Genomic DNA, 16,591 nt, shown 5'->3' on the forward strand with positions numbered 1-16,591 from the left:
GGTTAGTGTTGGTGTGACTCTGGATCCAGGAGGTAGAGCCTAAGTGGAGACTTACTTACTGCAGCGTCAGCGTGTTGAAGTGATTCCTGAAGACAGAAAACAGACTCGACAGGTCAACAACTGTAACATGATTAAAATCAGATTAACAGCAGAATCAGACGCATTAATATTTACAACACAATGAACAGCTGCATGCTAACATTTTGGTGAGGTGGGATTTGGTATTTGTTGCATCATTGGATTAAATTTACTAATGTGTTGGAAACACAGTGACTCACAACAGAGGTCACTGTTTTTGTCCATGTCTACATTAAACCAGATTAATGTAAAATCACCTCTTTCTCTTCATTTGGAATCTTCAGTCCAGTTTAAGTTTAATGCAGACAGAAGTAACTGGTATAAAACATGAACATGGAATCTTAGAAATGGGTTTTGGGCTTAATGAAGACATGGTTTAGAACTTGCACTATGTTGGTGTCACACACAGTCCCTACCCCCCCACTCTCACTATATGTTAGTCACACAAACACTACAGTGGTATCACAGTTCATTAATGAATGTCCACCTCAGACGCTGTGGGTTGTGGTTGGTGTTACTACTTTCACCTTCTTTCTTACCTTCTGTTTCTTTTTCTGACTCTAAGCTTGGAACAACTTTGTAAATCTACAAACATCAGTATCTTTTCTACTGTTTTTGTAACTTTCTCTCTTCTGGTCCTGTTTTCCTGTCATTTTCTTTTTCCTGCCTTTATCTCCTACTTAATAATTCAGTTCTTTTGGTGTTTTTACTAACGTGGCAACAGTGTCATGTATCGTGATGTCTCAGATTGGTTTGGAACAAAAGCTCTTGTTCCAGTACGTCTTCAAACGGTGAGTGTCTTTTTATTTATTTATTTTGGCTCTGTATGTATGTATTTCTGTATTTTCTTTTCTTTTTTTTTTTTTTTTCCACTTGTGTTCCTCTGTCTGGGTTTTCATGCTTTTCCTTTAACTCCCCCACTCCATCCCCAACCTCTGGATTTCACTTCCTGCTCAGTCGTTTCACATTGTGGACAGAATAATGATTAAATATAAAATATCACCACACTAGTTCAAGTGTTTTATCTGGTGGTGGTGGTACTGTTTATGGGGCCCATAATTCTTTCTTTCTTGTAATTCTTGGGGAATTCAGTGAATTGTTTGTCCAAGATTGGTTTTAAGACTTTCTAATACTTTAGTGTCAACTCGCCTGACACTGTGAAACTTTCTTTTTCTTCTGTGTACATGTCTGGTACATATGTTTAGTACCCTGAGTTCTTTGCATGTGTCCTGTTATGATCTGAATGTGTTTGATACCTTATACTTGAGCTGATCTGAGGTTTTATTCATGTTTTTGTTATTAGAACTAGAAAACACTAAGATGGTTTATATTAAATATCGCTGTACGGGAGATTTTATGGATGGATTGTATGTGTTTTGTTATTTATTAAACTGGTATTCAGCCCATAAATGTATAAACATCTAAAATCTATATTTACAGCTGGGATGTGCTGGAATTTGTTTATACAATTACATTTACCAGAAATGGTAGCTGGCAATACAGTTGCCAGGTTAATATTGGATGATGCTTGGTTCAGATTTACTGCTGAAGATCATCACTGTACAAGTCTTTAGTTGTATTTCAGTGTTATGACCTGGAGTTGTAATGCTGGCTGCCTCTCTGCAAATCTTCATTCATTCTACGGAAAACCTCGAGTACGATGTTTCATGATTTGTATTTTTTAAATACAGTTTGATTTCCGAGCATCTTGGGAGGCCTCCTGAGAACGTTAAATAACTGATAATCATTGATCACAAATGAGAGCCAGCACATCTCCACACTACAGAGAAAAAGGTTTACTGAGTCGACTCATAACATAAGAAGGTAAGGCTTTTCTCCTTCCCCTTCTTCTCTTTGTGAAGATGTCAAGAAGTTTTAATTTGGACTGTTGCTGGCTCTTAAAGCTACTTGTGGAGAGCTGACTTTCAAGATTTTCAAAAGAGGAGAATATATAAGTAAGAGGTTATGGTTAAAGGTTGTTTGTTTGTTCTAAATTTTATTTATTTTTTGTCCATGCTTTACTTGATTCAATATGTTAAAGTTCCACGTTGTAATATCAGTTTTGTAGATACAGGACAATACTCTGGCATTTGAACATCCAGCTCTTATTTTTCTGCACACTTTGTAGACGGGGATAATCTTGACTGAACTCTTGCTTCATAAGGGTCGGGGTTTTGTTCAGTAGGTCATACATCACAGTTCCATATATCTTCATGTAGCAGTTTTCAGATTTGACTGAGTTGAGTTCCTATGACCCACTTCACACATCCATCTTTAGCAGAAACGGTAAAGATGAACCTGCTTTACAAAATGCCCTTTTATTTTCTGTGAAGGGTACAATTCATGCGTTTCTTTCCCATTGGGGTAACTCTGCTACAGCTTCTTCCTGGATTAACTTGCATCCTAAAGTGTCCGTTGTCTTGAAGCCTTTCTTCTGCACACAGTGCTGAGTAAAGTACCTTGTTAAGTGCAGGATTTGTAAAGTGAAGCAGGGCAACTAGCTCTGCTTGTTCAGTGAAGTGGCTTCTGTCGTGACATCATCTACAGCATGGATCTGGATCTCAAAATGCTCTTTCCTGTGAAGAGCACAAAGGTTTTTCTTTAAGGTAACTTCACAACAGCCTCTTTCTAGAGGTTTTCTTGTAAACAGAGTTGTACGTCTAACTCTGTGGCATCGTTCTCTTGAAATGGACTTCTGGATTCTGCAAAGGCCACAGTGTAAGTTATTTGGTCCCTTTTAGCCTCTTTCTGGGTGAACATCCATCCCAAGTGTTTTCTTTCTACAGAAAACAACCAAACATCTGCACTCTGGTGAGTTGAGTCATAAATAACCTCAGTGGTAAGTTAAATGGCGTCCATCTATACTGGAAAGGGAAATGTTCTTTTTCTGGAACGGCACAAGGTGGAACTCCCTAAGGACCCCTTCATGGAGGGGTTTTCTCTTTGGGAAGGTTTTACAGTTCAACAGGGTGCATCTGGATTTTCTGTTGCGTGCTTGAATTTATCAAGCGGGTGAAGTGGCTCTGCTACATTCTGTAGCAGCAAGTAGGTTTCTTTCCACAGGATTTATTTACAAGCGTTCATCACCCATTCAGGGGACATGTTTGTACCAACAACTGTCTTAGAGGTGAGTTCTTGAACTGATGGTTCTAGTAATAAGACTTGTTCCACCTTCAGGGTAGCCCTGTAACTGGAGCCTCTCTGTCCTTCTACTCATTCTTTTTTCACCGTCCATGTGAATTTCTACACACTTAAGCAGGGCGACTAGCTCTGCCTCATCCTTTAGCTGCTAATCAGGTAATCAGGTTTTCCATAGCATCCTCCATACACCATGGCATTTAATAATTACAACTGGGATGTTCATTTACGCAACCTGATGTTAGTACCTGCACATCAGTGATTGTCAGAGGAACAATGTTAAGTAGCTCATTTCATTTTCATGATGCAATATCTCATGACTGCTTTGAGTTTTGTAAAATGTGGCACAAACTTCTGTTTAAATGTATAAATTAATTAGAATGAGTTTTGGACAAACGACATTCTTGACTGATCCCCTTGGGGAAATGGGAACATGCATGTGAACTTTGTCATGAAGCTTCAAAACGTGATTACAGGTGAAGATGCTGCTCATCACTCTGTATTCAATTCAGTAAATTATGTGAATTCAAATTGCTGGTTTTGTGGATGTTATCTGTTCCTAAACTTGTTCATACCGGATCGGTCGAGGCCCGGGTTAACAACGACCGCCACCGGTGCTGTTAACCTACAGGGTGCCGGTGGAAATTTGACTACTGTTGGTCGAAGAAAGAGGGGAGGCAGAAGGGTTCGTGGTCAGAGAGAGAAGGGGAAAGGCAGGAGCATAGGTTTGAGAATAGGGACTCTTAACGTTGGCACGATGACAGGGAAAGGCAGAGAGCTGGCAGACATGATGGAGAGAAGGAAGGTAGATGTTCTGTGTGTGCAGGAGACAAGGTGGAAGGGCAGCAAGGCACGTAGTATCGGAGGAGGATACAAACTGTTCTACCATGGTGTTGATAGGAAGAGAAACGGGGTAGGAGTGATCCTGAAGGGGGAGTTTGTAAACAGTGTTCTAGAGGTGAAAAGAGTCTCAGACAGGGTGATGAGCATAAAGCTAGAAATTGAAGGGGTGATGATGAATGTAGTCAGTGGGTATGCTCCACAGGTTGGCTGTGAGTTAGAAGAGAAGGAGAGATTCTGGAGTGAGTTTGATGAGGTCATAGAGAGTATCCCCAGAAGAGAGAGAGTTGTTGTTGGAGCAGACTTCAATGGGCATGTTGGTGAGGGGAACTGAGGTGATGAGGAGGTGATGGGCAGGTTTGGTGTGAAGGAAAGGAATCTGGAAGGACAGATGGTGGTGGACTTTGCTAAGAGGATGGAAATGGCTGTAGTCAACACCTACTTCCAGAAGAGAGAGGAACATAGAGTGACATACAGAAGTGGAGGTAGGAGTACACAGGTGGACTACATCCTATGTAGACGAGGTCATTTGAGAGAGGTTAGTGACTGCAAAGTGGTGGTAGGAGAGAGTGTAGCCAGACAGCACCGCATGGTGGTGTGTAAGATGACTCTGGAGGTCAGGAAGAAGAAGAGAGGGAAGACAGAAAAGAAGACCAAGTGGTGGAAGTTAAAGAATGAAGAAACTTGTGAGGAATTCAGGCAGAAGTTGAGACAGGTTCTGGGTGGTCAGGATGAGCTTCCAGATGACTGGGAAACTACAGCAGAGGTTATCAGGGAAACAGGTAGGAAGGTGCTAGGTGTGTCATCTGGAAAGAGGAAAGAAGGTAAAGACACTTGGTGGTGGAATGAGGAAGTACAGGAATGCATCCAGAGGAAGAGGTTAGCTAGAAGGAAGTGGGATGTAGAAAGGACTGAGGAAAGTAGACAGGAGTACAAGGAAGCGCAGCGTAGAGTGAAGAGGGAGGTGGCAAAGGCCAAACAGAAAGCTTACGATGAGCTGTATGACAGGTTAGACACAAAGGAAGGAGAGAAGGACTTGTACAGGCTAGCCAGACAGAGAGATAGAGATGGGAATGATGTGCAACAGGTAAGGGTGATTAAGGACAGAGATGGAAAGGTACTAACAACCCAGGAGAGTGTGCAGAAAAGATGGAAGGAGTATTTTGAGGAGCTGATGAACGAGGAAAATGACAGGGAAAGAAGGGAGGAAGATGTGGATGTTGTGGAGCAGGAAATAGCAGAGATTGGAAAGGATGAGGTTAGGAGGGCTCTGAAAAGGATGAAGAGTGGAAAGGCTGTTGGTCCTGATGACGTACCTGTGGAGGTGTGGAAGTGCTTAGGAGAGACAGCAGTGGAGTTTCTAACCAGTTTGTTCAATAGGATTCTAGAGAGTGAGAAGATGCCTGAGGAATGGAGGAGAAGAGTTCTGGTTCTGATCTTTAAGAACAAGGGTGACACGCAGAACTGCAGCAACTATAGAGGAATAAAGTTGATGAGCCACACAATGAAGCTGTGGGAAAGAGTAGTGGAAGCCAGGCTTAGGAAGAAGGTGGAGATTTGTGAGCAGCAGTATGGTTTCATGCCCCGTAAGAGCACCACTGATGCCATTTTTGCTTTGAGAATGTTGATGGAAAAGTACAGAGATGGTCAGAAGGAGCTGCATTGTGTCTTTGTAGATTTAGAGAAGGCGTATGACAGGGTGCCGAGGGAGGAGCTGTGGTACTGTATGAGGTCGTCGGGAGTGGCAGAGAAGTACGTCAGAGTAGTTCAGGACATGTATGAGAGAAGTATGACGGTGGTGAGATGTGCTGTAGGTCAGACAGAGGAGTTCAAGGTGGAGGTGGGACTACACCAAGGATCAGGAGGTGCCAAGGATGAGGTCAGACAGGAATCACCCTGGACAATGATGTTTGCGGATGACATTGTGATTTGCAGTGAGAGTAGAGAGCAGGTAGAGGAACAGCTGGAGAGGTGGAGGTTTGCTCTGGAAAGAAGAGGCATGAAGGTCAGTCGTAGTAAGACAGAATACATGTGTCTGAACGAGAGGGATCAAGGTAGAAATGTTAGGTTACAGGGGGCTGAGGTGAAGAAGGTACAGGAGTTTAAGTACTTGGGGTCAACAGTTCAGTGTGATGGAGAGTGTGGAAAAGAGGTGAAGAGGAGAGTGCAGGCAGGTTGGAGCGGGTGGAGGAAAGTGTCAGGAGTGTTGTGTGACAAAAGAGTGTCAGCAAGACTCAAAGGAAAGGTGTACAAGACAGTGGTGAGACCAGCTCTGCTCTATGGGTTAGAGACGGTAGCAGTGAGAAAGAGACAAGAGGCTGAGATGGAGGTAGCAGAGATGAAGATGTTGAGGTTCTCCTTAGGAGTGACCAGGTTAGACAGAATAAGGAACGAGTACATCAGAGGGACGGCTCACGTTGCATGTGTTAGCGACAAAGTCAGAGAGGCCAGACTGAGATGGTTCGGACATGTTCAGAGGAGGGATAGTGAGTATATTGGTAGAAGGATGTTGGAGATGGAGCTGCCAGGCAGGAGGGCAAGAGGACGACCAAGGAGGAGATATATGGATGTTATAACAGAGGACATGAGGTTGGCTAGTGTTAGGGTAGAAGATGTTCATGATAGAGTTAGGTGGAAAAGGATGATTTGCTGTGGCGACCCCTGATGGGAAAAGCCGAAAGAAGAAGAAGGTATAAAAGGTAAAGTGCAATATTTAAAGGTAAGAAGACACAATAAAGCAACACGGACGACAAAAGTAGGGAGTAGTAACACTAAAGAGACACGTGTGAAGGTTTCAATAATTATTAACAGTATAAAATGCTCAAAAACTCCAGGACTAACAGGTATGTAGACAAAAAAGGCACAAAGCAAAGGACTCCAGCAGGAGCAGGAGACGGGACCATGAGGTCAACAGGCACCAATCACCAACGAGCACTGGCTGCAGGAAATGTAAATAGACATGAGCAACATTAAACAGATGTTTTCTTCCCACGACGTCATGTTGAACAGTTTAACTTAATATCTGGAGTGAACTAAACTGGTTTTGACACGTTGACTTGTAAATGGTCACAGAACTATTTATTACATTTAAAGTCCATTAAATCTCATTTTCAGTGCAGCAGGTGAACTTCTATTTCTAAAATGAATAAACTTCAGTGTAACTATCATCTCACTAACGTAACAGTGAACTGGGATCAGAAGTGATACTCGGTGGTGACTACTACGATGTCATCAAAGTCCTGGGTGGATGCTGATGTTGGTTCATTATCTGTCAGAGGAAATAATCAGAAACTTTACATTCAGGTTATAGACGGTAAAAAAAATCAACACAACATAAATAAAATGATAAAAACAAATATTAAGAACTACTATGATTGGTTGACTGATTGTGTTGAGTGTTTGTTAATTCAGTGACTGATTCAGAGTGTTACCTGTGGGTCTGTGTCGATATAAAGACACCATGAGGAGAGTGGAGATGAAGTACGGACAGAACACCACCAGGTGGAGGACCAGTCTGAACACAAGCTCTGGTGGAATGGAGGTAGGAGGTGGGGTGGCAGATGTGGGTGGAGCTGTGGTTTTATTTTCTGTAGAGAGAATCCACGTGTTCAGGTGAATGTGTGGATGTAATAAATGTTGAACTCAGAGTTTTCCTCCTGACCTGTGACAGAGATCCAGCTGGGTGGAGACTCTCCATGACTGCTGATGTTACACTTGTAGAGGCCTTCATCAGACTTGGTAACATGGTGGATGGTCATGTGACCTGTAGGCTCAGTCCTGATGAGGGAGCCATCTTTATAGAAATCAGCTGGGAGCTTGGAGGGAGGGCTCTTTGTTTGACAGTGCAGAGTGACATCATGTCCCTCCATCACAGGGAGGACAGGACTCTGCAGGATCACTGATCCACCTCAACACAGAGACAAACTACAGCATTTCATCCATTTCCACACAGACTCATCAACACTAACTCCACAGTCTGATCTTACCAGAGACAGTGATGTTGATGATGCTACTGGTTGATCCCTCTCTGGACTCACACCAGTAAACTCCACTCTCCAGTGAGTTGATGTAGCTGATGTTACAGGAGGAACCAGCTGTTCTCCCCCAACCGTCTCCACACTGTTTCCTGGTGTCTATCTTTGTGTTCCTCTTTACCGTCCATCCAGCAGAGCTGTCGTCCTCCTCACAGCTCAGAGACAGAGACTCATCTTCAAACAGCTGAGATCTGTTGGGACTCACAGTCAGACGAACTGCAGAAAGATTCATGTGGATGCAGAAATTGCACAAATTAGTTTTAAAGGACCAACTAGTTGTTTGGAGAAGTCTGTGTCTCCAGGAGATGAAGAACTCTGTAAAGTAAAATCAGTTTCTGTGTAAATATGGTCGTTCTTCAACACAGACTCAATCTGAACGAGCGTTAGCTTCAATCACCTTCATCTATTTATCAAAAAACACTGTACAAGTGTAAGTTAAGGAGCTGAATGTTTTAACATCTTTAAAGAATCAGTAGAGAAGTTTACTGACCTTGGTTTGTTGTGCAGCACAGCAGTGGGATCACGACTGAAGAAGAAATAAATAAATAATTAATATTATGAGAGTTGGAGATAGAAATGAATTCATGGTAATAAACTGGAAACACACTTTTCTACTGGTTATTTCAGTGTAATCATCATGAATCATCAAACACATGCAGCTCTGCACAAACAGCTGGAGACTTTTTGAAGTTCACATGAGATCAGAGAATTTCAGCACTTTTTCTGCCTGATCAGCAGGTTTTGTATTATTCTTAATTATTTTGATTTCTTAACGATGATCAGTACCTGAAGTCAGAGTGTTTGAAGCATAAAGAACCAACCCGAGCAGTAACTATCTGTTACATTTCCTTCCTCCGACCAGCTGAGGCAGTGTCCCAGGAACTCTCTGTATTTTAGTTTTTTCCTGTTTGTGTATGACTTCACTTCTGGGGACATGTCTCGGCTGGTTCTAGTGGCAGCAGGTGTGTGTTTTTTAGCAGGTGTGTTATGTTTGTCATTAGTGTGTCTTGTATTTACGTTGCTGTCTGTCGGTCATTTGCTAGTGTGTCAACTGTCGTCTTGTTTGTATTCTCATCCCTCCATTCACCTTTTCCCCGACCTCTGGCTTTTCATCCAGGGTTTGTGAGTTTGAGTACTACTAGTTTGTTTGTCAGTGTAGCTTTGCTTAGTCTGTTTGTTCCAGCAGAACCAGACTGATGCACATGTTTCGGCCCTCGCCTCTGCTAGTGTGGTTGCGGACCAGGCTTGTTCCTGGCTAATTCTCCCTCTGCTGAGTGCGAATTGGCACCTCCCGATTTTTTCGGGGACGCTACCAAGTGTCGCTCGTTTTTGGCTGGGCTTAGGATTTTGTTTGAGCTCCAGCCAAATTCATTTGCCACTGAGCGGTGCAAGTTTGCGTACACACTTTCTTTCCTCTGCAGAATGGCACATGAGTGTGGAATGGCTGAATGGGAGAAACAGGATGAGTGCTGTTCCTCTTTCGATAAGTTGGCAGAGGAACTGACCTCAATATTCAATCCTTCCGCCCATCGCCAAGTGGTTGCAGCGTAGCTGACGTAGCAGTGGCTAGACCAACGCACTCGTGGGCGTGCTCCTTCATCCACCTCCTCAACTGGACTGGGGCCCTCGACCACTGAAGACCCGCTTCTTCGAGGCGACAGACGTTAGGCTGCTCCTCCTTCCCCTCTTCCAACGGATCCAGGAGAACTGATGCAGCTGGGACATATCGTCTGCCAGCGGCTGAGAGGCAGCGTCGCCTGTTGGGGGGTCTTTGTCTCTATTGTGGGGAGGCTGGACACCATGCTCATCAGTGCCCGTTAAACTCCAGCGGATTTGCGTGGATCTGCGCAATGCCTACCACTTGGTTCGGATTAGGGAAGGAGACGAGTGGAAGACGGCATTCAACACCCCAACGGCCACTACGAGGATCTAGTAATGCCTTTTGGTCTTACCAATGCCTCCGCAGTTTTCCAGGCCCTGGTGAATGGCGTCCTCCGGGACATGATCAACCACTTTGTTTTTGTTTACCTTGACGATATTCTAATCTATTCCAGCAGCCTCGATCAACATGTCCAGAACGTCCGTGCTGTTCTTCTGCGTCTGCTAGATAATCAGCTTTTTGTGAAAGCAGAAAAGTGTGAATTCCATGTACAGAAAACAACCTTCCTGGGTTTTGTCCTGGAAACAGGGAAGTTGTCTATGGACCCCACCAAGGTTTCAGCAGTCCGGGATTGGGCTACTCCTAAAGACCGTAAGCAGCTACAGAGGTTTCTAGGGTTCACCAACTTCTACCGTCGGTTCATTCAGGGTTACAGCAAAGTGGCTGCCCCTCTCCACTTACTCACCTCCTCCAAGGTGGCGTTTGTTTGGTCCCCGGCTGCTGAGGAAGCCTTTGTTCATTTGAAGGATTTGTTCACCTCTGCTCCCATACTCAACCTCCCTGATCCCAAGAGACAATTCATCATGGAAGTGGACGCCTCCAGTACTGGGGTCGGGGCGGTCCTTTCTCTGAAGGCTGCTGTTGACAACAAGGTACACTGTGTGTATTCTTCTCTCGCCACCTGTCTGATGCAGAAGGGAACTATGATGTTGGCAACCGTGAGCTGATCGCTGTCAAGCTAGCCTTGGAGGAGCGGAGACATGGTTGGAGGGAGCTGTCCAGTTTTTTTTTGGTCTGTACTGACCATCGAAACATAGAATACATTAAGACCGCCAGGAGAGCCTGCCAGTCTCAATGGGCGTTGTTTTTGGCCGGGTTTAACTTTGTCCTCTCTTTCAGGCCTGGCTCTCAAAATGGTAAACCGGATGCTCTGTCTCGCCAGTTCGAAGAGGGGACCTCGGATTCCGAGCAGGACACTGTCGACCATCACATTGTTAACCCAGTCAACGTCCGGTCCCTCCGCTGGGACCTAGAAGAGAGGGTAAGAAAGGCTCCTCATGTCACTCCTGTTCCCCATGGTTTCACCGTGGGTCGTCTGTTTGTCCCCTCTCCTCTTCGTCAGCAGGTGCTTAGGTGGGGACATGACTCAAAGTTGGCCTGTCATCCGGGTGTTTTTCGCACGGCAGCGCTGATCGCCCAACTATTCTGGTGGCCATCGCTGAGGGAGGACGTCAAGCGATACCTGGCCGCCTGTCGGGTCTGCGCCTGCAGTAAGACTTTGGTTTTGTTAAGGGCCCTTCCTGTTCCGTTGCGACCCTGGTCGCACAATTCCTTTGACTTTGTGACTAGTTTACTGCCTTTCACTGCAATTATGACTGGTGGACCGGTTTTCCAAGCTGGTCCATATTGTTCCTCTGTCCAAGCTGCCGTCCACCAAAGACACTGCAATGCTTCTGGTGGACCATGTGTTCAGATTGCACAGTCTTCCGGAGGATATCTTGTTGGATCGGGGCCCGCAGTTCACAGTGCCAGCTTGGGCACTTGGTGCCACAGTCATCTTGTCTTCAGGTTTTCACCCACAGACTAATGGCCAAATGGAACGGATTAACCAGGATGTGGAAACGCTGCTGCGATGCATGGCTTCTACTAACCCCTCCAGCTCTCTTGGATCGAGTACGCCCACAACTCTCTCCCGTCCTTTGCCTTGGGCTGTTCGCTGTTCAAAGCTGCATATGGCTACCAGCCTCCTCTTTTCCCTGAACAGTCTGCCAGAGCTTCTGTGTCGTCTGTTGGGGCCCTCATCCGGCGATGCCATTCCACCTGGGACCGCGTTCACCGGCACCTCCTCCGAAGGCAGGGCAGGTCTTCTCGGCAGGCCAACAAATACAGGAGGCCAGCTCCTGCTTACAAGGTGGGAGATGAGGTGTGGCTTTCCGCCAAGGACTTGCCTCTTAAGGTTCAACCGTTCAAGATTGTTTATCCTGCTGCTGTTCAGCTGGCCCTTCCTGCCAGGATGAAAGTGCACCCTGTGTTTCATGTGTCCAGGCTGCAGCCGCTTTGTCGGAGTGTTCTTATACAGGAAGTACCAAACTATCATACATATCACTTTATCAATGTTATTATTTTATTAGTGCTGAAATATTATGGTTATTACCTAGTAATAGTTTAATGTACCCCTCCCCAAACTGCCACCTTACTGTGGTGGAGGGGTTTGCGTGTCCGAATAACCCTAGGAGCTATGTTGTCGGGGGCTTAAGCCCCTGGTAGGGTCTCCCAAGGCAAAAAGGTCCTAGGCGACGGGCCAGACTAAGCAAGTCATAAACCCCTTATGATGAATAAAATATCAAGATTAGTTAAGTCGCCCGGATTAGCGTCAACGGGGCCCCACCCTGGAGCCAGGCCTGGGGTTGGGGCACGTAGGCGAGCGCTTGGTGGCCGGGATCTTTCCCACGGGACCCGGCCGGGCAGAGCCCGAAGGAGAGACGTGGGACCGACTTCCTGTAGGCCCACCACCCGTAGGAAGGAGCATAGGGGGCCGGTGCAGTGTGGATTGGGTGGCAGCCGTGTGGAGGTGCCTCGACAACCCAATCCCTGGACAAGGAATCTGGCAATTGGAACATGGAATGTCACCTCACTGGGTGGAAATTAGCCTGAACTTGTGTTGGAGGTTGAGCAGTACCGACTAGAGATAGTTGGGCTCACTTCCACACACAGTCTGGGCTCTGGAACACAACTCCTTGAGAGAGGTTGGACTCTCTTCTAGTCTGGAGTTGCCCATGGTGAGAGGCGGCGGGCAGGGGTGGGCTTGCTTTTAGCCCCCCAGCTCAGCTGCCATGTGTTGGAGTTCTACCCGGTGGACGAGAGAGTTGTTTCCCTGCGCCTCCAGGTAGGGGATAGGTCTCTCACTGTTGTTTGTGCCTACGGGCCAAATAGCAGTGTAGAGTACCCGGCTTTCATTGGGTCTCTGGAAGGGGTACTGGAAGGTGCTCCACCTGGGGACTCTGTCGTCCTACTGGGGGATTTCAACGCCCACGTGGGCAATGACAGTGATACTTGGAGGGGCGTGATTGGGAGGAACGGCCTCCCGGATCTGAACCTGAGTGGTGTTTTGTTATTGGACTTCTGTGCTAGTCACAGTTTGTGCACAATGAACACCATGTTCAAGCATAAGGGTGTCCATCAGTGCACGTGGCACCAGAACACCCTAGTTCGCAGGTCTATGATCGACTTTGTGGTTGTGTCATCTGACCTCCGACCATATGTCTTGGACACTCGGGTGAAGAGAGGGGCTGAGCTGTCAACTGATCACCACCTGGTGGTGAGTTGGATCCGGTGGCGGAGGAGGGAGCTGGATAGACTTGGCAGACCCAAAAGTATTGTGAGGGTCTGTTGGGAACGTTGAGTCTCCAGGCTCAATGTCTCCAGGCAAAAACCTAGTAGTAGGGCCTGGGAGAAGTTCGACGAGGCCATGGAGGAGGACTATCGGTCTGCCTCAAGGAAATTCTGGCAAACCGTCCGGCGCCTCAGAAGGGGAAAGCAGTTTCCTGCCAACACTGTTTACAGTGGAGGTGGGGAGCTGCTGACTTCGACTGGGGACATTGTAGGACGGTGGAAGGAATACTTTGAGGATCTCCTCAACCCCGTCGATACGCCTTCTGTTGAGGAAGCAGAGGCTGGGGACTCACTGAAGTAGTCAGTTTTCGTCCTGGCCGTGGAACACTGGACCAGCTCCATACTCTTGCCAGGGTGCTCGAAGGTTCATGGGAGTTCGCCCATCCAGTCTACATGTGTTTTGTGGACTTGGAGAAGGCATTTGACCGTGTCCCTCGTGGCATCCTGTGGGAGGTACTTCGGGAATACGGGATTCGGGGCCCTTTGTTAAGGGCCGTTTGTTCCGGAGTAGGAGCTTGGTTCGCATTGCCGGCAGTAAGTCAGACTTGTTCCCGGTGCATGTTGGACTCCGACAGGGCTGCCCTTTGTCACCGATCCTGTTCATTACTTTTATGGACAGGATTTCTAGGCGCAGCCAGGGGTCGGAGGGAATCCGGTTTGTGGACCACAGGATCTCATCTCTGCTTTTTTACAGATGATGTTGTCCTGTTGGCCTCATCAGACCGGGACCTCCAGCAGGTACTGGGGCGGTTTGCAGCCAAGTGTGAAAGGGCTGGGATGAGAATCAGCACCTCCAAGTCCGAGGCCATGGTTCTCAACCGGAAAAAGGTGGCTTGCACCCTCCAGGTTAGGGGGGAGATCCTCCCTCAAGTGGAGGAGTTTAAGTATCTTGGGGTCTTGTTCACGAGTGAGGGAAATAGGGAGCGTGAGATTGACAGACGGATTTGTGCATCGGCAGCAGTAATGCGGTCGGTGTACCGGTCCGTCGTGGTGAAAAAGGAGCTGAGCCGAAAGGCAAAGCTCTCGATTTACCGGTCAGTCTACGTTCCTACCCTCACCTATGGTCATGAGCTTTGGGTCATGACCGAAAGGACAAGGTCCCGGATACAAGCAGCCGAAATGAGTTTCCTCCGTAGAGTGGCTGGGCGCACCCTTAGTGATAGGGTGAAGAGCTCAGTCACCCGGGAGGAGCTCGGAGTAGAGCTGCTGCTCCTCTGCATCGAGAGGGGCCAGTTGAGGTGGCTTGGGCATCTGTTCCGGATGCCTCCGGGAGGTTTTCCCGACATGTCCCACTGGGACCCCCGGTGAGACATGTCCCCGGGGAAGACCCAGGACACGTTGGACAGACTATGTCTCTCGGCTGGCCTGGGAATGCCTCAGTGTTCCCCCGGAAGAGCTGGAGGAGGTGTCTAGGGAGAGGGAAGTCTGGGCATCTCTGCTTAAGCTGCTCACCACGCGACCCGGCCCCGGATAAGCGGTAGAAAATGGATGGATGGATAGTTTAATGTAAAGTGCTGCTCAAAATGTTCATATCAGTGTAACAGCAAAGACGTGCAGAACATTTAAAGCTGATCAATGAAATTTTAACAGTATTGATTAAAAAAAAGTTAAAATTTACTGAGTAGGGAAAAAAAATGATCTGACCATGATCTGGCTTCTTTACCGTGATCCACTTGTCAGAACATAAATTACTGAACGTCTTTCTTGTTAATTTACATTTTAAATCCTGCATTTTTCTTTGTTTCCTTTTCTCTAAATAATGACTAAGATGTTCTCTCCTCATTCACAGTAAATAAAATCATTTAATAACATATCTTGTACTCACAGAGCAGCCACTGAAGAGCTGTTTGGTCCATTGTGCTACTTGTTGATGTGAGATCATCAACACATGTTCTTGCACTTCCTTCCTCTTTGTATTTGAGTATGTTGTGATAGTATGTGATACTTCCGTTCCAGCAATTGACAGGAGAGAGCACATTTAGTTTTATGTTAATATCTCACAGATAAACCATCAGCACTCTGCCAATATGTTGTTAGAGGCCTGGTATAAACAAGACAGGATGACCTTAGCATCATCTTAAGAACCATCTTATGAGATTCAGGATTCCAAAAAGTTCATTAATCACATTTGGAAATTGTTTAACATTCACATTTGCCTGTGTTTGTTTGTTTTTTTTTTATTATTCTGTTTTATGGTTTATTTGGTTTATAAGTTGTTGGTTTGTTTGTATCTGACCAACAACACACACAAAAACCGTAAGATCATAAACAACATGGACACTGCAGAGGTGAGAAACTTCACAGGAAAGACTTTAGTACTGAATGTCTCTAGTTATGAGCCTGTAACACTAATTAACACACAGTTAATTCTGTTTTAGTATTTTTGAAATTCACTCCAGGTGCATTTTAAGGGTCAAAGATTTCTTTGAGTTCATTGAGTTTTACAACATACTGTGAAGTTCAGTGTATTTAGATTTAAAGTGCACAATAACCTCCTGCAGCTTGATATCAAATATCTTTATTGATGCAGTTCCTACAAATATAGCAGCATAAAGAGAGATGGTCACGTGACGACCAGAGCTCTGTAGCTTCAGTCTTCACGTTGTCTGTTCTCCTTCTTAGTATTGTTGCTATAATGTAAAAACACATACTGACCCAGACATTAACACCCAGATCCACTAATCTACCACTATTTATTTATTGACTCACATAAAAGAACAAAGTTGATTATTAAATGATTCTAACCTGAACCTTAATCTAAGTCTGTTTGAGAACCAGACAATCCCAGAGGAGTAAACTGGTTCTTCTAACATATACCAGTACACATGCACACACTCACACTGACTGAAGCCTAATTCCCAGTAAGCCTGTTAAACTCAGCAGCTTGAATGTGTGTCTGTGTGTTATTAGTGTTAAACTGCTGACTCAGGAGGATCAGAGGAAAACCAGCACCACTAATCTGCCCCTCCACACCTTTCACTGTCTCTTCCTCTCTCACAGTTACTTTCTTTCTGCTCCTGTCATCTGTGTTATTTCTCTAGGTCATTAATCCTTCCTTATTTCCTTCCTTATTCCCTTCCTTATTCCCTTCCTTATTTCCTTCCTTATTTCCTTCCTACCTCATTCTTCTTCTGTTCCCTCTTCTTCTTCTGTGTGGTCTCTAGTCTTTCCTCTGTCTTCTCTGTGTGTTTCAATCATTTCTATTCTGTTTGATCTCATTTCTCATCAC

The 16,591-nt window shown here is 45.7% G+C and overlaps 1 protein-coding gene across 1 annotated transcript; it reads right to left on the reverse strand.

Annotated features, from left to right (window-relative positions):
* Window positions 1–6,806: 6,806 nt before the first annotated feature.
* LOC113168370 (Fc receptor-like protein 5) lies at window positions 6,807–15,218 on the reverse strand. The gene is made up of 6 exons (XM_026369386.2): window positions 15,188–15,218; window positions 8,581–8,616; window positions 8,043–8,306; window positions 7,718–7,963; window positions 7,488–7,643; window positions 6,807–7,324 (listed from the first exon to the last, which is right to left on the reverse strand). Exons 1-6 carry the CDS (start codon window positions 15,216–15,218, stop codon window positions 7,251–7,253), a joined length of 807 nt encoding a protein of 268 aa, XP_026225171.1. The 3' UTR covers window positions 6,807–7,250.
* Window positions 15,219–16,591: the final 1,373 nt, after the last annotated feature.

The sequence above is a fragment of the Anabas testudineus genome, chromosome 18 (assembly GCF_900324465.2).
Source record: "Anabas testudineus chromosome 18, fAnaTes1.2, whole genome shotgun sequence".
Lineage (NCBI taxonomy): Eukaryota > Metazoa > Chordata > Actinopteri > Anabantiformes > Anabantidae > Anabas > Anabas testudineus.